This window comes from Juglans microcarpa x Juglans regia, chromosome 7D (genome assembly GCF_004785595.1).
Source record: "Juglans microcarpa x Juglans regia isolate MS1-56 chromosome 7D, Jm3101_v1.0, whole genome shotgun sequence".
NCBI lineage: Eukaryota > Viridiplantae > Streptophyta > Magnoliopsida > Fagales > Juglandaceae > Juglans > Juglans microcarpa x Juglans regia.
This window is the reverse complement of record NC_054606.1, coordinates 4,889,209-4,916,256: the sequence shown is the minus strand read 5'-3', so window position 1 is coordinate 4,916,256 and position 27,048 is coordinate 4,889,209. Positions and strand designations below refer to the sequence as shown.

Sequence of the window (27,048 nt, the reverse complement as noted above, 5' to 3'; positions counted from 1 at the left end):
GGACAATGCCCCCTCCCTCCTACAGACTCGCCCTCGCATGGGCAAGGGGAGGGGGGGAAAGTTTGGGCCCCTAAATCTCGGCAATGCCCCTTGTGGACGAGTGCTCCGATCCAAATGTTAGGTGGCAGATTGACTCCCTAGTTTGTCTGCCACCCCGTCGAACACTGGATTATGGATCTCAAAATACAGATCTTACATAATATAAATCTTACAAACAAATTTTAAAAAAATCATAAAAAGTATTACAAATCCAAACAAAATGCAAATAAACTTACAAATCGCAAAAATCTAACAAACACCAAAGAAATAAAACAAACCTTAAAAAATATAAAATAAATGTACAGACCCACAGGCCATGACCGCAATCATGGGTCATATAGATATGTGCACAAATCTTCAAAGATATGTGGACAGATCTATACGGCCCACTGTTGGCATGACCGCAGTTGTGGGTCATTAAACTCGCAGACTTGTCACGACGTCACCCACAATCGTAGCCAACAACCACAAAAGTTAGAACTCCTAGCCCATGAAGTTATGACACTAGCCTAACCCGTGATAATTAAGAGAAATTCTTTGTCGGCCTAAAAGTTGAGGAGGATGAGAGAGAAGATGGCGGTCACTAAGAGCGTAGAACATAGGAGGAGGGGGAATGAGAGAATATAGCAGGGGATAAAAGGAGGATGAGAAAAGAGGGGATGGCGGCTGAGAAGAGGAAATAAGAGAAATAAGAGGTGAGAGAGAGGATTTCCCATTTATAGATAGTATTCTTTTTGAGTACTGCTATGCAGCATTCACTGTAGTGGTGTACACAATGCACACATTACGTGGATGCATGTGGTCCATTTATTTTTTTTTTTCAAAACCCACGGAGTCACAGATGCTACCCCTCTCTCTCTCTCATCATCTCTCCAGCGTCTCTCTCTCTCATCTCTCTCTCAAGACGACACCCCTCTCTCTCTCTCATCATCTATCCAACGTCTCTCTCTCTCATCCAACGTCTCTCTCTCTCTCGTCGACTCTTTTTCTCTCCTCGACTCTCTCTCTCATCCCTCATCATCTCTCTCTCATCCCTCATGCTCTCTCTCTCTCATCTCTGACTCTCTCTCTCTCATCTCTGACTCTCTCTCTTATCAGCACATCTCTCTCTCATTGGCTCTCTCTCTCATCTCTGCTCTCTCATCATCTCTCATCTCTGCTCTCTCTCATAATCTCTCATCAAGGGCTGCTTGTGTGATACGTAATATGTGCAATTTGGATGCAGCAAAACAGTAGCTTCTACTAAGAATTTTTCATCTTTTTAGATACAATATTGTTTTGAGATATCCAAAACAAAATCGTTTCTTTCATTACGAATATATATATATATATGATTTGGGCCGAACAAGTAAGCCAAGGCCGAGTTCGGGTCTTGTCCCCGCATATATTTAACCCATGGGTGGATGCCTCGCAACCCGCATCCAGCGGGCTAGGCCCTTAGCTAGGTGGGGCCAGATGGGGGGAGGGCGAGCAGAAGACCCTATCGCCCACCCCTATTATCTAGCATTACTCTTAAATTCATACCAATGACTCATGCTTATATGTATATGATTAAGTTTCTTTTGTTTTTAACAATTTTATTTTTCTGACAAATTATTTTGACCATACTAGGAGTGGAGTATGTAACAATTCCGTGTGGGTGGAATTATTGTTAGTGGGATTTTCTATTGTAAAGAATCCATGTGATTTTTATTAGTGCATCCATGTTTTGACATAAATAATAAATATATATATATGCATAGATAAAAAAAAAAAAAAGAAAAAGAAAGAGAGAGAGATCTTTGGTAATTGATTTTATTATAATTATATCTATACCTTTGTATGACTGCAACAAAATATATGTTATCATCTTATATTTATTGATAAGGAGTTATTTTATTATCAAGTCGGTATATAAAATATGTAAGATTTAAATTTTAAAATTTATTTTTTAAATTAAATTATAAGGTTTGCAATAAATTTTAAAAATTATAACATCTAATTTTTCTAAAGTTAGTTTACAGATTTAAATGAAGTTTGGAAGATAAAAATGAAGTTGGTGTACCTCAACTCTTAAAATACATTAAGCTATTAATTTGATCGCATTACTTCAGAACTCGAAGCTCTGAAAAAAAAAAAAAACGAGAGAGAGGGGGGAAGAGTGAGGAGATGATGCTAAGGACTCGAGTGCTATGGTTCGGCGTAGGGTTTTCTGTGGTAGGAGCTGCGATTTCCCAATTAATCTGGAGAGATTCGTGGACCGATCGACACGCTCTCTTTTCCGATGTCAGTGACCTCTTTGAAACGAACATATTTGCATATTCCCATTTTCTCAACTCCAAAAGCTTCGAGTATATATTGTGACTTCAAATAGCTTCGTTCTTCTCTTGCAGACGAAGCAGAAATTTGATGCTTTGGAAGCCAGACTGTTGAACCTCGAGGCAACTATCTCTAATCCAAAATCGGATTCCGGTCAGGTAATTGCTCACTTTGACTGGTCTAACTCCATCTTCATGAGCTGAAACTTTTAGATGATTGTAAACTCTATCTTTAGTTTTCTCTAGACCGAATTACGATTCCTGATGCTCGGAAACAAAAAAAAAAAGTATATTTCCCGGCGTGACTCGCGAGAAGCTTCGGGACAAGCAAATTAAACACAGATATTATCTACAAATGGTTGTCTGAAGTTTGAAATTGGTCTTTTTCCCTTTTGTTTTGTTTTTTTTTTTTTGTGGGGGGGGGGGGGGGGTGAGGGGTAGAGTTGGAGCACTGTAGCTACGGGCTGGTGTCTATTTTGATCGTACCTTGTTATGTGACTCTTTTTACCTTCTTTTAATTTGGGTCAAGTTTTCCCAGTCAACTTCAGTTGGAGTAATGTTTGCTTATGAATATGAATATAATTCTATGAATTGAAGTGAACAATTTTTATAGAATTTTTGAGTGGCCGGGAGCTCGAGTTTCAGAACAGTGGGATGCAGTTTTTATCGATTTTGTTGTGATGCGTAGGCTTATTTTTTTCCTTAGATTTCCAGCAAATAATGTGGGCTCTGATTCATGGTCTTCTCCTTAGTCCAACATCTTGGGACCTTGACATTGTCAACTTTTGCAATCAATTTCAGAGTTAATCATAATGTCACTTTGAGAACTGTGTAAGATATTTCTATCCAAGGTATGGTGTCAAGAAACCTTAGATGCATGTTTATCTATCCGTTCTCCTCACTGTTCTTTAGAGTTTTCCAGCAATTTTCATATCAAATGCTATTCAAGACTGATTTGAATTTGTATATTGTATTCCCTGAAACCCAAGTATCATTTTGTTATAATCAACCATTTCCATCTCTCTTTAAATCACAAACACTTTTAGTTACCCCATTTAGGTCCATACCTAAATGAAATATACCTAAACAAAATACGTGCACAAGTTTAAATGTGCATTCGTCTTCATCCAAAGTGGTGCCACCACAAAATTTGCTGCGGTCCTTTAAATCTGGCTAGATTAGGCACCACCATCATGTGCTTGGCCGCACCCAAAGAACACCTGAAACAAAAACTCAGCTGCTCATGGTTGCGACTGGTCCATGCACATAATCCAAAGAATCAGCATACCCAGTATCCAAAACCGCCAATTCATGACCACCCCTAAGCCACCAAGCAAGTCCTTTCAACAACTCTAGAAGAATCCAATTGGTATTTAAATCTGCTTGTCCGTCACCAATTGGCTGCAAAACCACAATACTCCAATTGGGTTTCCTGCTTTCATGGCTTTGATTTTCACTAAGTTCAAGCCAATGACTGAGTTGTAGGGCCGACAAGTCTGTATGAGTTCCTCTAAGCCAAGTGGATGGCATTATTACTAGAGATCAAGATGATATACTTGAGGCTGGCCTAGATTTGCAATGACAGGGTGTACAAGTGGAAATTGAACGGCTAGGATTTCATCGAGATTCATAAAGCCTTGGCGATGTTCTCTAATCTGGTGGCAAAGGCATTCTATAATCTATCCTTGGGGACTCAGTACCGGGGGAACCCTTATACAGGTGGTAGTTAAACTAGGTTTTACATGATTCGGAGATGTGAAATTGATCAATGTTGGTAGGAAGTGGAGTTAATGATTAAGAGTTCACCACAGGGTGTGATTGGAAAAATTGAGTACCAAGGCATGCCAACAGAATTGACCCAAACCACAGGTGTTGTTGGTATATTTTATCATATTTGAAACCCTAAACCAGACAAAATACTAAAACAGTATTTTCGGTTTATTGTTTGCTGAAGGAATTGGGTATCCAAACCATAAGTTTCTCTTTGTTTGACTTCCAAATCTTAAACTTTCCTTGCATAATCAGAATTGCATTACTCCTTATCTTCCAGGCCTTTTGCCACCAAAACCTAGCACTAACTATCCCAAAACCCGGCAAACCTCTGCTGCCAAATAAATCCTAGCAGGCCTAAAGTTCTTTCTCTGCTGCTTTCCTACTTCAATAAACAGATGATTTTTTCTTAACTTTTTGGCATGGTGCTGCAAGCTGTCTCCCAGGATGGGGAGTTCATGGCAAAATAGTGCGTATTCTCCAGCTAGCAGCTTATTTGGGGTTTTTTGGGGGGGAAGGGGGGGGGGGGGGGGGTGGTGGGCAATGGCAACAGCAATGAAGGTTTTTTGGGATTTGATCTAATGAATAAGGTCATCGGTTGGCACAAGAAACATTTATTTGGGCTACTAGACTACTCTGGCACTTAGAGAGGAAAATGAACGTGCTTCTGCTGTCTTCTTTCTTTTATCTACCATGCTCATCATTCATTGATGTGTAGAAGTGTTCTAATGCAATTTACCCTTTTTGGCAGGCGGAAGGCTAGCTCAATTTCAAGCAAAGATCCATATTTCAGACAAGGAAAAGAGGACGACTAAATAAGATTTATTATCTACTAGGACGACTCGATTGTTGGGTTTCTTATACTGTGGATTTATTTTAACAGAAATCTCAAGATACTCTAGATGATCCACAAATCTCGACTTGCCTGTCTTATTAATGTCTTGCTGCCTTGGAACAAGGAAAAGTCAGAGAAATTTGGCTGCGTTTGTTTTGACGTAAGAGAAGGAAAATAAGAAAATATTTTCGTACAAAACGAGTGATTTTTAGAAGTTAATTTCTTTGTTGTTTTGCCATTATATGTTTCGCCGCACCATGTTTACCTTCCATGTACCGATGAACAAGCCCTTAGAAAATTGCTCACGGAAAAAGGGGAAGAATCCTTGCAATTGGATGTTGCATCTTTGGCAATGAAATCTGAAAGTTGACTTCCTCGTAGCAGATTGTAGCCTAGTGTATGCAAAAAAGGCCACCAGATGATGCATTCCCAGAAAATTATTTCGCTTTTAGCGAGCTGGCGGTTGAAGTCTGTGGTTTATGCCATGTTTGTATTACCATTTGTTGATCATCGGATGAACCAAAAAAGGAAAATTGCGGCGTGTTTGGATATATTGAGCAAGGTTACTTCCCCCCCTTCTTTTAGGAAAATGGTTGTAAATATTGAAGTAATTAGTTTGAACATGTTTTGAAAACTTGGAGGTTGAGAAAAGAACATCAGCATATGATGACCATATATTTACAATCCTACCATCATGATATCTTAGAAAATAAACCGCGTGGTCGTGAGCTTAGAAGAATAGCAATTGAGATTGACAGATAATAATAAGTGAAATCTTATTCAAAGTTTTAAAAGTGATACGAGGAGAACGGTATTCCTACAAATATTTTCACAATCCTTTACCTAATTATATTTTAAATGATGAGTATATTTTGTAAAATAACTTATATAAGTACAGAAATACTCTCAATTTAAAACATGATTGTAAAAAGAGCGGTAAAAAATATTACATGTGTAACATTACTTTTAACAAAAATCCAAATGCACTATAAATACATAAGAAATTCATCTAATTGTTGATAGGAAAAGATGAAGAAAATCTCAATCTAAGAACGTTATCACAATCATAAGAAAAAACCTTCAATAATAATAAAAAAAAATTCAAGCTTTCCCAAATTCGCACTGATGCTGTTTTGTATGCATTGTATCGGCAAAGGTTCTCACGAACGTATTTTATTAAAAAAAAAATAGAAGTTAAGTGATTTTATTTATTTAGACCAATAGCGAGAAAAAAAAAAGATGTATTTTGTTTGAAAAATACTATTCTGCGGCCCCAAATGTACTGTTTGATAATTTTTTTTACTTAATAATAAAGAAAGTAATTTTAAATATATTAATATTTTTTTTAATTTTTAAAAATATTTAAATATATAAAAAAAATATATAAAAAAAAGAGAGTTATTTTACAACTTAACGGTAACACCGAGCGGTGTTCATTTTGTTTTGGGTATGAAGGAAGGGGCCGCCTTTGTTTAGATTGGTAACAGCCAACCGGAGGCATTGACAAATTGGAGAGAGATCTAAACGGTTAGGGGTCGTCCACTTCTTTATTTTCTATTACTTCCTTACCTTTTCTCCTCTCTCTCTCTCTCTCTCGTGCTTCTCTTTCTCCCCGATCTCACTGTTCTCCCTTTCTACTCCCTCTACCGGAAATTTTACCCTTCTCTCTCTAAACCACCGCCGCCACCGGCCACCGATAATATTCGTCTCCTTCTTTGCTCTTCCGCGGGCTAGTCGAGCTTGGACCGGCCCTTGTTCACCCACACTGCTCTCGGTTTTTAGGCATCCCGATCTTTCGATTCTATCTCTCGGTCTCTTGTCCGGTCGTCACTTCCAGCTACCACCAGCTTCGTTCCGGCAATATTTTCCGGTCCGCTCACCGGAAAATTGAAGTCTCGGCACCCATTGTTAATCGAGGTAAATTGTTTCTTTGAGCTTTTTTTTTTCTTAGTTTCTTGATTTTAAATACTTCGGCTGTTACTATACTTGATTTTTTTGTGGAAGTGGCTTGAAGAGGGGCGAGAGTTTCGGATTTATGTGCAGAGGTTGGTAGGGCCGAAGGTGCCCCGCATTTTGAAAGTTAGGGTTTTTTATTTTGGGAGGTATTTTGTACTTGTGCTATAAATTTTGAATTTGGATGTATGTGTAGTTAAATTCGTGGTGGTTTAAGGAAGATAATACCTCTTTAAAGGCTATTTTAGCGGAGCCATCGAAGGGCTCCTAGATGGACCATTTTTTTGGTTGTCCAATGAAATCCAAATTCTTTTGATGATAAAAGAGGAGGAGAGAACACACTTGTTCTCTTTTGAGTTCCTTAAGCTCATAAGGAAGGAATATAAACGATAAATAAAATCTAAATTTTATTGGAATAAATGCTATGTAATGATATGGAGGCTATCTCTAACCCTACGAATTTATAGTCTGAAAACCTTAAACAAATATAATTACTAAATCCATGAAAGTAATGAATGACTACGTAACAAAACCATAGCCGTGATATAACATGAATTTGGGATAACTTGTCCTACATCACGTTGAATAAGTAGCTTTAGCAATAGAAATATTAGTTAATACGGTGCTCGCTCCAGCAGCCATTGTATGAATTTTAGCACTGAAGTTGGTGGAGAAGGCAAGTGTGGACTATTAAAGTTTCCGTCTCTCCTAAGGATTAGGCAATTATGTAATGGGATGATGTGAAATAATGGATATTTTTATCCATTTGGAGAACATGCTTATTTTATAATTTGTTTTTTTGTTTTGTTTTTGTTGATAAGGCCAGTGCTGTAGTTTGTTATCAGTAATTTCTAAATTTGATGTATTTATTGTTATATGATAAGCGAATGCCTAATAGTACTTGAATAATAAGCAACTTTGGACCTGTACACTGAAAATCTCATGTCTAACACAAGGTAACCTTTGAGTTCCCCTATTATTCAATTTAGACCAATTTATGTATAAGCTATTTTTCTGCTATATTATTGTAGAAACAAATTTATGTTTTTCTTCAATTTATATGATCAAGATTTTATCGATATTTTATGGTTGTATAAATTGCAGTTGATAATGGTCCACCGTTTTGTAAAACAATGACATATGGATCCTGAAGGAAAGAAGTTTGGAAGAGGTAGAGAGCTTCCTGTTATGTGTCTCTACTTGTGTTTTTCCTCATACCATGTGTTTGGCTGAATCTAGATTTGCTAGATTGTTAATGATGTGTTGTATAGAGCAAAACATTCTGTAGGTGGTGCAATTGCAGTGATTATTTTCTGACCCAATGTCTCTTATGTGATATTGCACGCAGTGTTGGACTTATAATTTGTATTAAATGGATTTTCATAGAAGTTGCAATTTCTTATAAAATTAAGATCATGTTTGCGTAACAAACTCTTAGAAAATTTTTGAAAGGTGATTTATGTTTGTGTTTGTAAAGTGGTGGGGCCCATTGAAAAGATGTTTGGAAAGAAAAAAAAATCTTTGAGAGTTTTTTGTATTTGTGAAAGAGGTGGGGTCTACTTGACTCATCAAAGTTTTATGGGTGTTTTTTCTAAAAGTGGTTTTGAAGTTTTTGGATTTTTGTGTGGTGGGTCCACTCATGATTAGATGAAAATTGTGTTGGGGGTGAAAGATTATTTTAGGATTTAAAACATGTTCATTTTGAAAGTTGAAGAAAATGAAATTTTTTGTTGAGAAACATGATGTAGGCATTTGGGGAGTAAAATGGCTTACCCATCTTAAGAGGTGTAAGCCATTTTCCAGACTGTTGTCTTACCCTCTCCTCCCATACACAAATCCTACAACTAGGCTTCTTGATTCCTACAACTATGCAACCCCTTACCACCTGCCACAACTCCACCTACAAAATCCGCTGCCACTGGCCCACCTACCAACCATTTGTTTTGTATCTACCACCCCATTCCCATGGAATTGGTCGACTCCAACTTGATTATAGAAACCCCACTAATTCGAGTCAACTTAGATCTTGCCTTGATAGTTACTTTGCTTCTATTGGGATTGGGGGTTCAAGAATTGATGGTAGCAGTTGAGATTGAAGTGGTTGCAAAACTAGAAAATGGGCAGTGCAATGGTTTTTGATGATTGTGATTTCCTATATGATAAGGATAATGGTAAGTGGTGTATGGGATCCCACATTGCTTGGGAAGTTCTTGCTCTTTATAATGTTTCAATAGGGCTTCAATTGCATCATTGACTAGTCCTTTTGGAGTATAGGCCATGTGGTTTGGGCCTTCCATTGGGGCGTTATAAATAGTATTAGAGCCTATCCCAACCATAAATGTGGGACTTGAGCTATGCTACCTACAACAGACAGGCCCGATGAGGACGTTGAGAATTTAAGGGGGGGTAGATTGTGATATCCCATATGATAAGGGTAAGGGTAAGTGGTGTATGTGATTCCACATTGCTTGGAAATGATAAGTTCTTGCTCTTTATAAGGTTATATGAGGCTCCAATTGTATCATTGACTAGTCCTTTTGGAGTATAGGCTATGTGGTTTGGGCCTTCCATTGGGGCTTTACAACGATGGTCTGTAAATAATTCACATAGCAATTTAACGCTCAGGAATGGTTATGGAACATTTTTGAATCCCAACTAAATGATAGAAAACAATTTGTTTCTCTGAAAATATAGTTTGTTATAGGTAAAAGGTCAGATTCTCTGAAAATATATTTGACTGAAGTGCTCTTTGTTTTCCCCATTTTATGTTGAAACAAACGCTGCCTCAATGCATCGTTATTTTCCTTATCTTATGGCAACATTTTATTATCATCTGATTCTGTTTTCAGTTGCTTTTGTCCTTTTCTTTTAGTTTCTTTGCCCTTTCTGCTACTTGTTTGTTCATTGTACCTTTTTTTTCTCTTTTGTTTTGGTCAATGATATACTGTGCTTTTTATGTCTACTTGGGCTATGCCTATTTATATCACAATTCATTTTTACTGAAAAAAATGCTATTTGAACTTTAGGACCAAGGGAACTGACTGGTGCTATAGATCTCATAAGTCACTACAAGTTGTTGCCACATCATGAGTTTTTCTGCAAGAGATCACTTCCTTTGTCAATTTCAGACACACATTATCTTCACAATGTTGTTGGAGACACAGAAATTAGAAAAGGAGAAGGGATGCAATTGGATCAGCTTATTCAGAACACATCCTATTCCAGAGAACCAAATGCACGAATACAACCGTTTGACCTAGATATTCTAAGAGAAGCCTTTCAGTTAAGGGAAACTGCTCCTGTTGATTTGCCCCTTGTAAGATATCTACTTTTTTGAAATGTTTCTGTTGATTCAAAATATTTTCTTAGGGCAATGCTAGGGATCCCGCTGGGGGATCCCATTCAAGCATCCTGCTTCCGTTTTTTTTTGGTTTTTTTTTTACGTAGTGATTAAGAAAATGTTGTTTAATAATATTGTGAATTTTTTTTTCTTTTTTTAAAAATATTTAAGTGTTAAAAAATGATGTGAAAAAAAAAACATCTTTAAATATTTTTTTCACATAATTTTTTTACCACTTTTAAATATTTAAAAAAAAAGAAAAAAAATTCACAATATTATTAAACAACATTCTCTTAATTACTACGTAAAAAAAAAAAAAAAAAAAAAAACTAAAAAAATAAAATAAAAATTGGAGCGGGATAAATGAACGGGATCCCTATCATTTTCCATTTTCTGATATTTCTCCTTGTCTCCCTCCCTCTCTATTAATTGCTGATTTTATTCATTTACTCTATAGGCGGAGAAGGGGATCCCTACTGTTGCAGGGAAATCAAAAGGTGAGTCCAAGGACAAGGAGAGGAAGCATAAAAAGCACAAAGACAGAGATAAGGATAATGATAAAGAGCACAAAAAGCACAAGCACCGCCATAAAGACCGAAGTAAAGATAAAGACAAGGAGAAGAAGAAGGATAGAAGCGGACATCATGATTCTAATGCTGATCAATCAAAGAAACACCATGAAAAGGTTGGCACACTCTCGTATAACTGCTTCTTCGTTGGGGAACTTGGGTAGCTTTGAGGATAATGGCAATATTACGAAAATCCTAGATTCATTCTTGATGCCCTTTTGCTTGGTAAATATAGTCAATGATTTTGTTTCTAACATTCCTACACCATTTCTTCTTGAACCATGGAAATTAAACAATCTGTAGGGTGAGGTGTAGACTTCTATTGTCCATCCTGTTTGGGATAATCCTTTAATTTGTAACAAATTGATTTGGCTTTGCTTTTGTTTTATATAATTAAGGTTGAATGCAACTATCCACTCTAAACCATGATGCTGTCGCATGTCCAATCAATGTTAAAATTATCAATAAAAGAGTAGGTTGGAGTGGATTGCAAATTAATGTGCTCTAAGCTCTCGATTTTGACAGATTAGTGCAGTCCTCTTACAACTAATCTATTGATTTTGCTCCAATCTGAATGGTGCTGTAGACATTATAAATTTACCTCAATTATGGTCTATCATAGTTGCAGTTTAATTAAGAGAAAAAACGGAGTTAACTCCATATTTAGGATTCATAGGTGCAATTTGGCCATGTAATTAAATTTTCTAATGCATTCGAATCATGAGTCTTTGTACTTTATTTATTTTCAGAAAAGGAAGCATGATGGCGATGAAGATATTAATGACATTCACCGACACAAAAAAAGTAAGGTAATATATAAACAAGAAGCATTTGAAAATTTTCGATTTTGTTTTATTCTAATCCTAACTCACTGTTTCTTAAATGGATTGCACAAGTTTTTTCCATTGTTTCTTCATCTAAACATAACTCTCTGTATTACCCCAATTTATTGCAGCATAAGAGTTCAAAAATTGATGACATGGGTGCGATAAAGGTTGCCGGCTGAAAAGGTGGCCTACAATGATTGGGTTATTATTCTCAAATGGTTGTTGTTGTAAGAGTTTGGAGGGGACTTTTACTCGTCAAATTGCTTGAGGTAAATACCATGCCATAACTTTAAATATTCATTCAAGTCAGCATACTTGCAATCATATACCTCATTTTCTTGACAGTATATTACACCAACTTTATGTTTCATTAATGACAGTAAGCCATGAAATCAACCAAATTACTTTGGATTGATCTTACTCCCTAGCCTTCTCTGTTGTAACTAGCTCTTGCCCCAGCTATAATCCGTCTATGGCCATCTGTTAGTCATTTAGAATATAGCCTGGATTCAAAAGCATTGTCTGGGCATTGCAGCAGCCCCTCATATGTTAATAACTTTATAAATATGTATCTGTGTATGGAGGGAGATTCTCATTTCAATTTTTTGGAGAAATTTACATTGATCTTTCTTTAAGTTTTGCAAAATTACTCTGAAAGTTGTCATTGTGTGTGTATTATGTGTTTTATTGTCATTGTGACTTACTTGTTAGGCACTTGTATCGCAATTTTATATTTATTTTCATCTTTGATGCAGGGTAAAAGTTGCTAAGAATGGACTTTTTTGTATCATTAGAATGGTATATTATGATTATTAGTTATGTGCAAGACTTCTAAATAGGTTGTTTCTCAGTTTCTACGGCGCATTGGATATCTCAGGTTGTACACATTACTATAATTTCTTTTGTTTGAGGGGTTTTTTTTTTTTTTTTTTAATGATTAGCTCGAATTAGATTTTCCAGGTTTTAGGAAGAATAGATTGAGAAAGGGGATTTTGTGTATATTGGTTCTATTTTTCTTCATCTGTTGTAGCAAATGACTAACATGTTTAGTCACCCAAAATGATTGTAGGGACTACTAGAACTATGTTCTCACATTAATCGCCAATTCATTTATTAGGTTATTGTGTACATACAGTAGATCAGATAATGATTGGGCCGTTGAGGGAGTTATTACTGCTGTCGGTTGATCTCCTGAGGCCAAGAATTTGTGTTTTTTTTTTTTTTTTTTTTTTTTTTTTTTTTTTTTGCATAATTGTTTGTCGTTGATGGGGGAACTTTGCCAGTTCTCTCTCGGTGGGAGGTTTACAGTTTACTTGTAATTATTACGAGGCTGGGAGTGAATTTACCAAAATGAAGCTTCTATTGTGCAAATGGATGAATAAATCAGGAGCATACTCTAGTTAAAGGTGATTCAGGATGAGCTATAATAGACTTGGGACATATTTGGAGTTTTCTGTTGTACGATTTTGGCGGTCGGGGTTGTATATCCGATAGTAGGGGTGAAAATCGACGCTGACGTTTTTTAGGAGGTGATATCGAAGGGGGGTAAAACCGGCCAGTGTAGTTTTGGTCAGTTACCCTTGGTTCATCAGTGATCCCGTCGGTTTCACTCCCATAAAAAAATTTCACAAATATGAGATCTCACAAAAAATATTTGCAAATATCACAACAAATAATCAAATATCACAACAAATAACAGAAAAAATCCAAAAATGAATCGGAGAGGGAGATAGCCCTTCATTGGCCTTCTGTGCGTGTGCCGTCCTATCAAAGATGAAAAGGAGATGAGAGATCTGAGAGGGAGATGAGAGAGTTGAGTGCCTGAGAGGAAGATTGGATTGGAGAGAGAGAATATGAAGACCAATTTAAAGCACTATTCACTGCAATCGAGGTGAGTCACATGTTTGAAACCAAATTTAAGTTTAAGAAAAGTAAGGAGTTAGAGAATTTTTTTTGGTCAATCAACTACGATACTAAGGAAGTTAGCTCAAGTCAAGGGAAGGCTAAAGGGAGGGTTTTGTGAAGATGTTCTCGTAGTGGAATGTTTGGGTAGAGGATTATTTTCACGGAATCTAGGGGATGGGGTCGGGGAGGTGTATCGGACTTTGTGTATTTTAGGTAGGTTTTTATGGGCTTTTGGATCATTAGGGGCTTTCTTGTATGGGTTAGATGTTTTTCTTGTATACGTTTAGTGTACTTAGTTACTCTTATTGATATATATATATATATAATATTATTACTTATCGAGAGAGAGAGAGAGAGAGAGAGAGAGAGAGATCTATGGGGGGGAGTGAGAGATCAGAGAGGGAGAGATGAGGGGGAAATGGCGTGAAAATGAGAGGGGAGGGGGGGGGGTTGTTAGGGATGAAGCCCTAATTCAGAACGACGCCGTTTGGTGCGTCGTTCCATATATTTTTTTTTTAAATCTCAGGTTTAAAAAGATATCATTTCACTTACTTAAGTGAAACGCCATCGTTTTATACATGTATAATATAAATATATATATATATATAATTGACTAGTTCATTGGTTTGAATCAGGTTCAAATCGAAACCGAACTAACTGACATCGGTTGCAGCCTATTTCTACAGTCGGCCAACTGGCTCTTTGTGAGTTTCGGCCAGTTTCGTACTCTAGTGGCCAGTCCCCTATCCCAATTGGTTTTAACGATTTTTGTACACACCTATCTAATAGTGAGTCATTTCTTGAGTTTGTACGGCATTAGAAAAATAATTTATTAGAAATTGCCTCAATAGAGTTCATGCAAAGCAAGTAATTTATAAGGTAATCTTAGGGGCATGTACACATTATTTATCTTTTCGCACCCCTCGCCGCGGGGAGGGGGGGGGGGATTTGAAAATAATAGTTTAATAATTTGTTAAAAAAAAAAGCACAAGGAGAGAGAAACTATTGTGGGAGACCAAGTACATGAAAAGAGAAAAAATAAATAAAATATTTTTATATTTGTGTACAGTTTATGCTCCATGTAGCTAAATATTGTAGCAAAATAAAAAATAGATTTGAAAATATGATCCGTTAGAGGTAGTTTCCAAGTACGTTTCTTCAAATTTTACATAAAAATGTAAAGAAAAAATAGATAAATTGATGTATGATATATTATAAAAGTCAGTATATAAAATAGAAAAAGTGAGTTTTAATAATATAATTTTAAACGATAGGATACATAAATAGTGCTCTGAGTCTGCGCTCTTAAAACACCTAATTTTATTCGAAATTTGACAATAGGGGCCTAGACAGGAGAAAGTCGTAGGCACTTCTTTTAAGTTGGTGCCTGATTTCAATAGAAAATTCATGAATCGGCAAAGTTAAATCCAAGACTTACATGAATCCAAGTACTGGTGGTTACGGTATTTATCATGGAATGATGATACTGCATTTACGTAGGTAATTTAAATTACTCGGTACGTGATACAATGGGCATCACAGCATATACGCTGAGAGTTTGCTACTTTTTGGGCACCATATCGGAAACACGGGTCATGACCCACCGCCAATATGAATAGTTTATCGATGGAAATCGGCTGGAAGTGGCCTCCATTAAGAAACGGGCTTGAAATGAAAGTCCATTAGCGTTTGACTTTGAGCTAAGTCCAGCCCACTCAGGTGCCCCCCTAGTGACCCAATTCTGCTGACTCTTTTCCCCACTTTAATGAGCAAGTATTTCATTAAACCAGAAAGAGAATGATAAAAGGAGGGAATGTGGATCCTTATAAATATTGTGTTACAATAAATATAGTGTATAAAAATAATGTTCGCACCTTATTAGGCTATAGAATTTGAACATGCAGCAGGCAAACTCACACCTTAATCAATCATTTAGGGACCCTTTTGTTAGGTGCCCAAAACAGGTAGAATGTTATTATTGTTATGCTCTTGGGTTATGATGTTATTATGGTTACGCTCGTCTCCTCCTGTCATCTTCCCTTACATAAAAAGTAAACACAAAACGCGTCAATTATTTCTTAGTAATTATTATGTTAATTATAAGATTTAGGCCCCGTTTCGATACAATAAGTGTCTTATTTTATCTTATCATTACAAATTTTTCAAATTTTCACATAAAATATAATAAACAATTCAATTTTTTCAAATCATAAAAAATAATAATATTAAAAAATTATATTCTAATAATATTCTATTCAATTTTCATCTCAGCTCAACTCACTATCCAAATGACACCTTACATCTTCTTTCTTATTCTCTCTTCATCTCTTTCATGGAAAGTTTTTCGACTAGATTACAACATAATATATATATATATATATATATAAATAAATGCTATACATCAGCTACTATTTACTACCTCACACTTCACACCTATAATTTTTTAATAGGGTATGAAGGCCATAGGGTGTGAGAGTGTTTTTCATAGAGTGTGAGATGTGTGGTAGTGAATAGTAGTTGATGAGAATAATTTTTCATATATATATATATATTTATATTCTGGTTGAACTGTAGAGGATTGACAAGATATTGTAGCATGTGATAAATAATGCGATTAAAATTTAATAGATCCGATAAGAAGTCATTATTATTCTAGATTATGAAACAAGCTAGTATTGAGGAATCGTGACAAATTATAATTATATTGTTAATATCTCTCGCATAAAGCAGCTATAAAAAGAGTAAAATAAATAAATAAATGTGTAATGATTACACAACCAAGTGATGCATACATGATGATGAGGTGATCTAGCTCATGGATTAAACTTTTGTGGGATAAATCCAGAGCTCAGCCTAAATGATTTAAGATATCTTAATGGTAATTAATTAAAAAGCATAATAATAATAATAATGTACATGTATAATCAAGTCAAATGACACATGATGATGAAATCTAGCACATAGATCCAGCTTCTAAAAAGCCTCCCAAGCTAGGGTATTTTTTGGATTTATATTATATTCTATTTTGGAAGTACCTCCATTGTGAATTATGTGCATGTCATGACAAACAAACTATGGCATCACTTCAAGATATATGTATATTCCATAGTTGTTGAGTTGTTCTTCATGTGCAGAGAGTTTGGGCCGTTAAAAAGGAGGACCACAAGCATATATCATCATTATTTTTCTTTTTTTATTTATTATTTATTTATTTATTTGTAGAATCATCATCATTATTTGATAGTCATGATAAATATAAAATGTCAAACAAATGATCATAGAAGTAACGGGACAACCGAAGACTCAATGCCATGCTCAATTTGGATTAAAAAACAAAATAAATCCATTTGCTTTAGATTATTGACATGATCTAGTTAGCTAGCCAGCAACATTCATCATCTGCAGCAAGACCTTCTAAAACGTTATTGATTACAATGGCAACAACTAGTAGATGGGTTGGTAAAAACACTAGTGAAGGAATGTTGTGGATTAACCTGCTTTTTCTTATCATTCCACTTTAGTTTTTCTTTTTCTTTTTCCTTTTTTTCATCCTTTTTCTGTCAGCTTGGATCGTGGGGTATCCTAAAAAGCTTTTCCCTTTCAAAAGCTATAGGGTATGCGTAGGATAATCCAATTAGATGCTACCATATATCCATCCTAAAAAGTAAGAAGGTGCTAGCTAGCTAGCTAGCTCCAATGTTAATATGATGATCATGATGATGATATATAGCTCCAAGGCTATACTCTTTTTGTATTTGTTTGGATTTCTAAAGGAGGATGCTGCATGCATGTCATGTGTTCTCGATCGGCGCAGTGGTGCGCTATCCTATAATATCAAGTGCCAAATTACATATCTGTTGAACATGTTGCAGCTAGCAGCACTCACAAATTCGACATTAGAAAACATGCATCAAGGTGGTTTGGCAGCATGCATGTCAAGCGGCTTGTCCTAATTGTATCCTCACTCCATTAATGACATGGATCAAGAAAAGACTACAAAATATTTATTAATATATATATATATATATATTATATTTTCATTTTATTATCTTCGTATATGAATGGAAGCATGCATGCATCTGAGAATGTAAAATGGCTTTTTCATTGATTTTCAGAGCCATGCGACAAACACTATTTTCTTTCTAGAAATATGCAACTCATGCATGCATGAGCTAGCCTGTACGTCTAGCTGGAGATTTAACACATTGATTATCCAGCACTTTGTTATTTGATGTTGATGTCCCAAAACTGGCCTTCAAGAGCCTTGAAAACAGATCGAAAGGAAGGGCGGGCAGTCCATCTTCTTCGACAGAAACAAGTTTAATTTCCGAGATAAAAGATTTGAAAACACATGCACCAAACATGTTGTTTCATGCGCCCTTTAAATTTCTTAGGGCAATGCATGCATATATATATGGTAGCTTTTCGTAGAAATGAAAGGATGTTCCCTAGCTACCAATATTAATTAGCTGGCCCTTCTTTTCTGGTATTTTTTTTTGTTGTTGTCTTTTTGTCCTTGGTGAGTCCACATTTTATTCATTCTTTCCATGTTTTGGTCAATCAAGCTTTCCTTGTTTCCACTATCACGCCTGGAGTCTTTTCTTTTGTATTATTATATATGTTTGGACGATCGAGCTGTATGCATCTCTGGTGCAGAAAAGCAAGCAAATGCATGCATGCACCCACATAAAGTCGTAAATCACCATATCTAATTTACAAATCCTGCATCCAAAATCAATATTTATTTATATTAGCGGATAATTAATGCCATGCATGCATTTTGTTTTAAATTAGCTTTTGGCTCTCCAGCTGAATCTCCTTATTATATTTGCTCCTTTTTCATTTTCTTTTATTTCCAGAAGAAAATCCATTTTCAGAAAATAGGTCAATGAACCTGCATGTAGAATCCTTTTTTTCCTTTTTTTTTTTTTTCTTAAAATCAAAATCATAATATTTGTCGAAAATCATGTCTCTCCACATGATGCTAATTAAGACGATCTTCTTTTCCTAACTAATGGATTTTTATACATATCTTAATTAAGGCGTATTTTAATGATTAGAACAAATGTTTTTAGTGTAAGAGGTTCTTCGGTCAAGTTTTTGTTGTTTAGTGATCTCCTGTGTCTCGTACTTGTTTTGAAGTACGAGAGACCAGCTTGCTCGGAACAAACTACAACAAGTCACTATATTCATGCTGAGTAGAAAGTGGAAAACCTCAATCACCATGCCCCACCTAAAGGGTATATATAGATCAGTAACGGGTATATAAATTTAGGTGTCATCATGCCATTGTTTTACTTTTGGCTGGTTTTATCCATTGGATTTTCTGGTGTGAGTAAATTATGCGAGTGGGAACAGGCAATGTTTTGGCTTACTGCAGACAATAACTTCAATGTTATACATGTGGAGGGAGAGCTGTGGATGATGAAGAGTCGTGTCAAAGATGTCTTACAACTATTCTGTACAGCCCTGTAAATGTAAGCATTGGGAGGTCTGCAATTCAAACTCGACATGATGCCATGAAACATACTTGTAATTTCAAGGATGTGAACAACAAACGGTCTATCCTTTCACATGATATAATGTCTATGGTGATGATTCTCATGTGATGATCATTAAGAAAGTGTCAAAAAAATAATTTTTTAATTAAATAATTTTTGATTTAGTTAAAAAGTTATGCCATTTGTTAATAATTATGTCTTTTACTATCCATTACATTATTAATGGTTGTGTCCTGTACTAATCAGTATCTCATGATTTATAAATATGAGTTATTGATGCACATTAAGGTGTGTTTGACAAGTGAAAGTATTTGAGGTACTCTTACTATTATTCTTTATTTTATTATTACTTTTTACTGATTTTTCTACTATTCATTACTTTTCATATACTTTTTAATATTTTATTATTACTTTTTCACTACTATTTACAAACATTCTCAACACTTTTCAAGTATTCTCACTACTCAAACCAAGCCTAAAAGTACTCAATTTTCTTTATCTAGCACCAATTTATAAGAAAAATATCCTCACGAAAATGTCATTATATTGTCAAAATTTTGTTCAATTTTCGTTCATATTTTGTTCTCCATTTTTCTACAATACTTGCATACAAAGTAGATATATATCAATGTAAGAAATAAGTCGGGTTGTCTTGATGACGAGAAGTATATATCATTCTTCATCTTAAATTTTATCATCCATATATAATCACACCAATTGATCATACGCTGTACAGTTCATCTGACTTTCCATTTAAAGTAACAACTACGAAATCATTACGAGTAGATAATGATAAGTTCAATAATGAAAAATAACATTACTCTATCTCGATTTATCGTTCTCTCTGGATATGTGAAGAGAAATGAATCTAAGATCATATCACGAGGTTGCTCGTGGATCTAGTAGAAAGTGCAAGAAGTCAACATTGACTTTGGAGTTTAACCAAGAAGCCGGAGATCATGTTGTAAACGAAGCACATGTTGTGAAATATTTAAAACGATGTCGGCTCCTCAGTACTTTTTAATGCATGCCATCAACCTCACTTAAACCTTCTCAATACAGACTGATCCATTAATGTTTAATATGAACAGTTGTAGTTTCAGTTTAAAAAACATTTCTGAGTGTCATGATTTTCTTCCTCTTGGATTTGAATTTGGACAAAAATAAGACATAGAAAGAGTAAAATAAAAGGAGGACCATAAATATACATCTCATGCCTGCCTGCATATGCATCATCCACGTTTGTATATATAAAAAAAAAAAAAATGCAGAAAAAAAATATTTTATATATAATTGGGGTGGGTACTGTTGACCAATGTAGTTCCATATGCAATCATTTTAAATGCAAATGGGCTGTGTCGGTGCTCCATTCCAATGTCGACAACTCCTCTAAGTTTTGGATTCGAGTTTTGTTATATATCAACTATTATTCATCTTCTATACTCGACACTTGACAGTTTTTTTTATAAGATATATAGTGTGAGATAGTGAATAGTAACTGATAAAAAGAATTATTTTTATATAATTAGAGAATAATTAAATTATAGAAATAGGATTTTAATCTTATGATATCATATTAAAAAATGATAATCTAAAAGATTATAAATAAATAGTATTTCTCTATAAAGACTATTCATTTTCAGTATATGCATTTCATTTATTTTGCAAGAATGAGTGAGTGAGAGTTCAACTGAATTAGCAATCAATAATGCCTACATATATGTTCCATCATTCAATAATCATGACGTACACCAAATAATTAGAACAATATTTATTAGTTTTTTTTTACTAATTTTTTAATATCATATAAAAATAATAATTAAATGATAATAATTTAAACTTTATGGGACAGTATTGTGATGCAACTCCCAGCAAGTGATGATATAAAAGGTAGCAGTTGCACGTTCGGTGTATGTATGCTTTTGATATGTACGGGAAAACTTTTTGAATTTTTGTCAAAAGACATGCTAATAATAATAATAATAATAATTAAGTATTAAATACGTTTATATCTCATTTAAAACTTAAAAATTTCAAGTAAAAATTTGAAAATTAGTGATTGGATGCATTAAAAAATACCTGCAATGAGACAGGAAGAAAGTCTCATGTCTCTGGCGCCACATCAACGTTAAACACAAGACGTTCAACGATCTAATGTCGCCATCCCAAAAAGTCTAGAAATAATAAAACCTGTTTTTATTTTCCGGGGTGACGAGGTTAATCCTCTAAAGTTAATGGGTTGCCTTGAAAGTCTATTTTGATGGCTTCTTCTCGTTTGGTTCGCCTTTAATTAGGTAATTATAAAAGTTAAATAAAATATTAATAAAATATTATTTTTTAATATTATTATTATTTAAAAATTTAAAAAATTTATTATATTTTATATAAAAACTTTTAAAAAATTATAATAATAAAATGAGATAAACTTTACATTCAAACGAATTACACATCCATCAATAATCAATAAGGCCTAATGTCTATGGCAAATATAATGACATGGCACTTTTATCTTTTTATTTTTTGTTTTTTAGTTCATTTACTCACGTGGACTGGGAGAGAAAAATATAAATGTATATTTTCCAGTCAAATGGATGCTTAGGAACCCCAGTTCCTTTGTAATTTTTCAAACCTCAATGACTTGGAGTCACATTGATTTTGCACCTAATTTATTCTCACAATGATTTTATTCGATATACCTAAAATACAAACAAAAATAAGGCTGAAAATAGGATTAAAAAAAACCACTATTTCTATGCATCTAAAAAAATTTACAATTTCCATGAATGAAAATGATTTAAGAAAAATAAATAAAAAAAAATAAAAAAGATGACTATCTAGACATACTCTTGAAAATATTTTTTTTTTAGAAAAAGCTCAAAAGATTTATAAAAGTGTAAATGTAAATCCCATCCATCTTATTGACCCGAACTTTGTATTAAGCCATATTGCTATTTGTAAAGGGAAAAAAGGTAGAAAATATATAGTTAAATAAAATATTGAAAAATAAAAGAAAAGAAAAATAGATGATGATATGAAGTAGCAGCAGAATCTTAGCTGGATGCACCACACTCATCATTTACCTTGCTCCTTCCCTTCTTCACAGAGACACAGAGAGAGAGAGAGAGAGAGAGAGATTCATCCTTTTCAGACTCCCCTTTCACAACCTCATTCACACACACAAACACTGCAACCGAGTAGCCAAATGACTCCCTTGCTGCTGCTCTCTGTTTCTGAACAATTTCTCCCTTTCTCTCTTCCTCCTCGGCTGAGAGTCTAATCCACCTCTTCCTTCCACAATGCCCACCCTCCTCTTCTTCATCCTCCTCTTGCTCTTCGCGCCTCGACATCTGTCCTTCGCCGCCTCCATTGTTGGCCGGAGAATCCTACACCAGCCTTTGCTTCCTCTCAACTCTCTCCCTCCTTCTCAACCTCCCTCGCCGTCTCCCCTACTCCCAAATACCCTTTTTCCACTACAACTCCTAAGCAGTCTCCCTTTTTCCCATCCTATCCTTCCCCACCTTCTCCTCCCTCCCCAGCCTCCTTCGCCTCCTTCCCTGCCAATATCTCCTCTCTCATTCTCCCTGAATCTCCTTCTTCCAAGAACACTTCTCCAAAACTCGTCGCCGCCGCCGTCGGTGCCGCAGTCTCCGCCGCTATACTCGTCGGTATTGCTGTCTTCTTCTATCGCCGGCGCTTGAATCTCCATCGCTTTGCCGACGACAAGACTTTCACGTCGGATAATAGTATCAGGTTGTTCCCTGCCAATGCGGGGGGCACGAATGGAATCATCAATGTCACCGCCGGTAGTTCTGAATTTCTGTACCTGGGCACGTTGGTCGACTCGCGGGTAATCGATCAACGCACCGTCAACGCTAACGGTAGTAATGGGGGTGGTGCTTTAGTTACTCGAAAGCTGGATTCGCCGGAGCTTCACCCGCTCCCCCCGCTTACTAGGCAGAGCTCTCTAGTTGTTGACGATGAGGAGGATGAAGAGGAGTTTTACTCCCCTAGAGGGTCTTTGGGTGCCACCGGATCCAGCTCCCGCAGAGTTTTTGTGGCCGCGGAGAAAAAATGCAGCGAGACCAGTTCCTGTTCATATTCGTCTTCGAGTTCAGGTTCGCCTGCTCGGTCTCACTCGATTAGCCTCTCTCCGCCGGTTAGTTTGAGCCCCAGAAGATCGCAACCCAAATCTCCACCACAAGCACAAAATGCATCTCCAAGACTCTCGAACGTTGTCGTCTCTCGTGAAAATGTGGCGTCTTCGTCTTCTGCGTCCTCAACCCCAGAGAGAGGTTCGGACATAAATCCAGATGCTTCTTTGAGAGCATGGAATCAAAATCTGGAGTCTTCTCCGTTGCCGTCAGAGAAGAACCCGTATGGGTCTCCAAGAATATCAAATGTCTCGGATCAAATGTCTCCTCCGCCTTCCAAAGTCCCAAATTTGTCTTCATCACCCACTGCTTCGGATCGAAATCTTCGGCAATCTTCCACTCCTTCAATAACTTCTTCATCGCCGTCTCCGCCGTCTTCTCCGGAGCGTAATTCTGAGGATAATACATCAACAAGATCTAGTGTCGAGCAGTCTCCAGGGAGAGCTATCAGTGCTCCATCACTGCCGCATTGTATTCTGCCCCCTCCACCAGCACCTCCGAGGCCACCAGCTCCTCCGAGGCCACCAGCTCCGATGCCTATGCTCAGACACTGGAAAACTACAGATTCTTCAACACCCATTGCTCAGTCCAAGCCCATCTCTCAGCCGCCTGCACTCATACCGCCTTCGAGGCCTTTTGTTGTGCAAATCCCAGCAGAGGTTTCTCCAACTGAATTGCCACTCAATTCAGCATCCACAGAAAAGAGCGACGAGACTCCAAAGCCCAAGTTAAAGCCGTTACATTGGGATAAAGTTAGAGCCAGCTCTGACCGTGAAATGGTGTGGGATCACCTCAGATCTAGCTCTTTTAAGTAAGATACTCATTTCCCACTCCCTCACTCATTCTCTTTTCTTGTACTAGCTCTTTTTCGTTTTTGATTGATTTTTTTACTTGTTTTTCTTGCTATAATTGGCTCATGCCGTCCAATTCTCTACTTTTTTGCATCGTATTCCTGTATTTAAGTATGTAGAATTGGGTTGTTTTCAGATTGAATGAGGAAATGATAGAGACATTGTTTGTTGTGAACACACCAAATTCGAAACTTAAAGAAACGACTCCACGCCCGGTTCTCCCCTCGCCAAATCAAGAGAATAGAGTGCTTGATCCCAAAAAGTCGCAGAATATTGCAATTTCGCTAAGGGCCCTTAATGTGACCACAGAGGAAGTCTGCGATGCCCTTTTAGAAGGTATCCATCTTCCTATTTAATTTTGATGTTGGTTTCTTGTTTCCTTAGTGCTGAGAAAGTTGTTGCTTTGGTTGGGACGACTTCTCTTGTGCAAGCGTGATGATTTTGACATGTCTGTTACATACTTTTGCAATTTAAACTTGTAACTCTGATGTTTAGAGTTTTTATCTTGAAAGTTAGTTCCTGCATAGTTTTCGCACTCTATTTTTTTTGGCCAAAACTATTGTGGTGGATCCTATCTTGTAAGTTGGAAAGGTATCATTTAGTAGGTTGGATCTATAACTCTGCACCCGTTTACTTGCGATACCCCGTTACATTACTTCTGCCGGGGAAATAACTTTGATAGCATTAATTCTCTTGTGAAATTTCTAATTAGAAATACAACTTGAGGTGTTGCAACATCTTTCACCGGTGATTATGAGTGGTGGTATCTGATACTGATAGGTGCAGGCAGGGTGGAACCGACAATAGCTTGGGCCAGAGGGGTGGGGGGCTTTGGCCCCCCAAAGTTCCGAAAAGCCATTAACTTTTTTTGAAAATTAACTATTAATTTTCGAGTTTTTTAATGAGGAAAATTCTTTAAAAATGAGCTTTTCTCCCAAAAATGTATATACTTCTCAAATTAAAATTTCTTCTTCTGCTCCTGGGCGCAGGGAGTGATGTTTAAGTGGAAGCTTTTTTATACATTAATATTGTGCGAAGCAGAAAACCCCAAAAATCTTCAAAACTCAGACATTTGTCATTGTTCTTCAAGAAGATAACTAAATAATTGGTAGGCTGCATCAATATTCTTCACATTTCCCATTTTCTTTCTGTGAAGCAAATGAAGCTATAGAAGTTCTTGTGCATAAAGTTGTGATTTTTTTTTTCAAATGCAGGTAATGCAGATGCACTTGGTACTGAATTACTAGAAAGTTTGTTGAAGATGGCTCCAACCAAAGAAGAAGAACGTAAACTGAAGGAGTGCAAAGATGATTCACCAATCAAGCTTGGCCCAGCTGAGAAATTTCTGAAGGCACTGCTTGATATACCTTTTGCATTCAAAAGGGTGGATGCAATGCTTTACATAGCTAATTTTGAGTCCGAGGTTGAGTACCTTAAAAAATCTTTTGAAACTCTAGAGGCAAGTCATCTCTCTCTCTCTCTCTCTCTCTCTCAACACATCAGAAACGCACAAAGACTGTGTGCTCATTCTTCTTTTACAAATACATGCTGTGCGCCACCTTAATGGGTGAGGATGGGATCTAGTTTTATGCCATCTTTCCCCATTCGTTGTTGGATGAGGATGGGATCTAGTTTTGCACTTTTTTTTAATCTTCAGTTTTGGACTAATGTTTCCTTCGTGTTCCATTTACAGGCTGCCTGTGAAGAACTGAGAAGCAGTAGGATGTTTTTAAAGCTTCTAGATGCTGTGTTAAAGACTGGAAACCGCATGAATGTTGGGACAAACCGTGGTGATGCCCATGCCTTCAAGCTTGATACACTTCTCAAGCTTGTTGATATCAAGGGTGCAGATGGAAAAACCACTCTGTTGCATTTTGTTGTACAAGAAATTATAAGAACGGAAGGTGCTCGTCTCTCAGGTGCCAACCAAACTCCAAAATCTACTTCGAGTGAAGATGCCAAGTGTAGGAAGCTTGGCCTTCAAATTGTTTCTGGTCTTAGTTCAGAGCTCACCAACGTGAAGAAAGCTGCTGCAATGGACTCTGATGTGCTTAGCAGTGAAGTCTCCAAACTTTCTGCTGGGATTGGGAACATCAGTGAGGTTGTGCGATTAATTGAAACAATTGGATTGAATGAAAGCAGCCAGAAATTTTCCGAATCAATGAATGAGTTCACAAAAATGGCCGAGGAGGAGATAATAAGAATTCAAGCCCAAGAAAGAGTTGCTCTTACTCTAGTGAAGGAGATAACGGAATACTTCCATGGAAACTCAGCTAAGGAAGAAGCTCACCCTTTCAGAATCTTCATGGTGGTGAGGGACTTTCTTACTATTCTCGATCGGGTCTGCAAGGAAGTCGGCACGATAAATGAACGAACAATAGTTAGTTCTGCCCATAAATTTCCTGTTCCAGTGAACCCAATGCTGCCACAAGTTATTCCTGCAAGGCAGCATAACACTTCCTCTGATGATGAGAGTGCATCTCCAAAGTTTCATGGCTCATTGCTGGGTGACCTTGACTGCATCTAGCTACTGCTTTATAGACTAGGTGATGCTTAGTAAATGTTGGAGCTCACATGGTTGGGCCATTTTGTAGTTTTATATATTGTGTAAATCCATGTAAAGGATTTTCAGTTCATCCTATAGATAACATACAAAGATAATATTTTTTTTCCTTCTTTTCACGGTAGAATAAGCCAGTATGTTGAAATTTTGGAATATGTATTGTAATCATTTGAACCTATGTGGATTATAAGTGGTAAAATGCTGTTCAATATAGAAGACTGGCTGGCTGGCTCTATGTTCTTGTCTGGCAAGAAATATCTTCGTTCCAAACTATATCTTTCACCAATGACCTCCTGGATATGGGGAGAAAAGGGACTTATCAAGAAAAAAATAAGAGGACAAAAGGGTCACTAGATTTTGAAAATGAAAGAGGAACTCCCTTTTAAAGCATCAACCTCAGGACTGTAACTTGTTGCCGATAAAATCATTGGGCAGGCTCCAGCTACC

At 36.4% G+C, this 27,048-nt stretch overlaps 3 protein-coding genes across 7 annotated transcripts; all 3 read left to right on the top strand.

The window, feature by feature from the left end:
* The first annotated feature begins 2,090 nt into the window (after positions 1-2,090).
* Positions 2,091-5,160, top strand: LOC121239927. 4 transcript variants are annotated; one of them, XR_005935410.1, is made up of 5 exons: positions 2,091-2,304; positions 2,412-2,495; positions 2,573-2,694; positions 3,138-3,187; positions 4,858-5,160. XR_005935410.1 is itself a non-coding variant. In XM_041137319.1 (4 exons), the coding sequence occupies exons 1-3, from the start codon at positions 2,188-2,190 to the stop codon at positions 2,670-2,672; spliced, it is 291 nt and encodes a 96-aa protein (XP_040993253.1). In that variant the 5' UTR covers positions 2,094-2,187; the 3' UTR covers positions 2,673-2,694; positions 4,858-5,160. The 4 variants fall into 4 exon arrangements, 3 of the variants coding, with proteins under 3 accessions (XP_040993253.1, XP_040993255.1, XP_040993254.1); XM_041137319.1 differs by lacking the exon at positions 3,138-3,187 and having other exon boundaries at positions 2,094-2,304; positions 2,583-2,694; XM_041137321.1 differs by lacking the exon at positions 2,573-2,694 and having other exon boundaries at positions 2,102-2,304.
* A 1,254-nt stretch (positions 5,161-6,414) lies between these two features.
* On the top strand, positions 6,415-12,746 carry LOC121238337 (mediator of RNA polymerase II transcription subunit 19a). Of its 2 annotated transcripts, XM_041135173.1 has the most exons (7): positions 6,418-6,858; positions 7,999-8,065; positions 9,921-10,210; positions 10,692-10,919; positions 11,553-11,612; positions 11,759-11,899; positions 12,386-12,746. In XM_041135173.1, exons 2-6 carry the CDS (start codon positions 8,035-8,037, stop codon positions 11,807-11,809), a joined length of 660 nt encoding a protein of 219 aa, XP_040991107.1. In that variant the 5' UTR covers positions 6,418-6,858; positions 7,999-8,034; the 3' UTR covers positions 11,810-11,899; positions 12,386-12,746. The 2 variants fall into 2 exon arrangements, with proteins under 2 accessions (XP_040991108.1, XP_040991107.1); XM_041135174.1 differs by lacking the exon at positions 12,386-12,746 and having other exon boundaries at positions 6,415-6,858; positions 11,553-11,607; positions 11,759-11,866.
* Positions 12,747-22,089: 9,343 nt separating this feature from the next.
* LOC121238336 (formin-like protein 1) lies at positions 22,090-26,811 on the top strand. Its single transcript, XM_041135172.1, is given in 5 exon segments — positions 22,090-22,477; positions 22,480-23,998; positions 24,175-24,374; positions 25,253-25,497; positions 25,732-26,811. Coding segments are annotated over 5 exon segments (2,943 nt in total). The 5' UTR covers positions 22,090-22,332; the 3' UTR covers positions 26,566-26,811.
* The last annotated feature ends 237 nt before the right edge of the window (positions 26,812-27,048 follow it).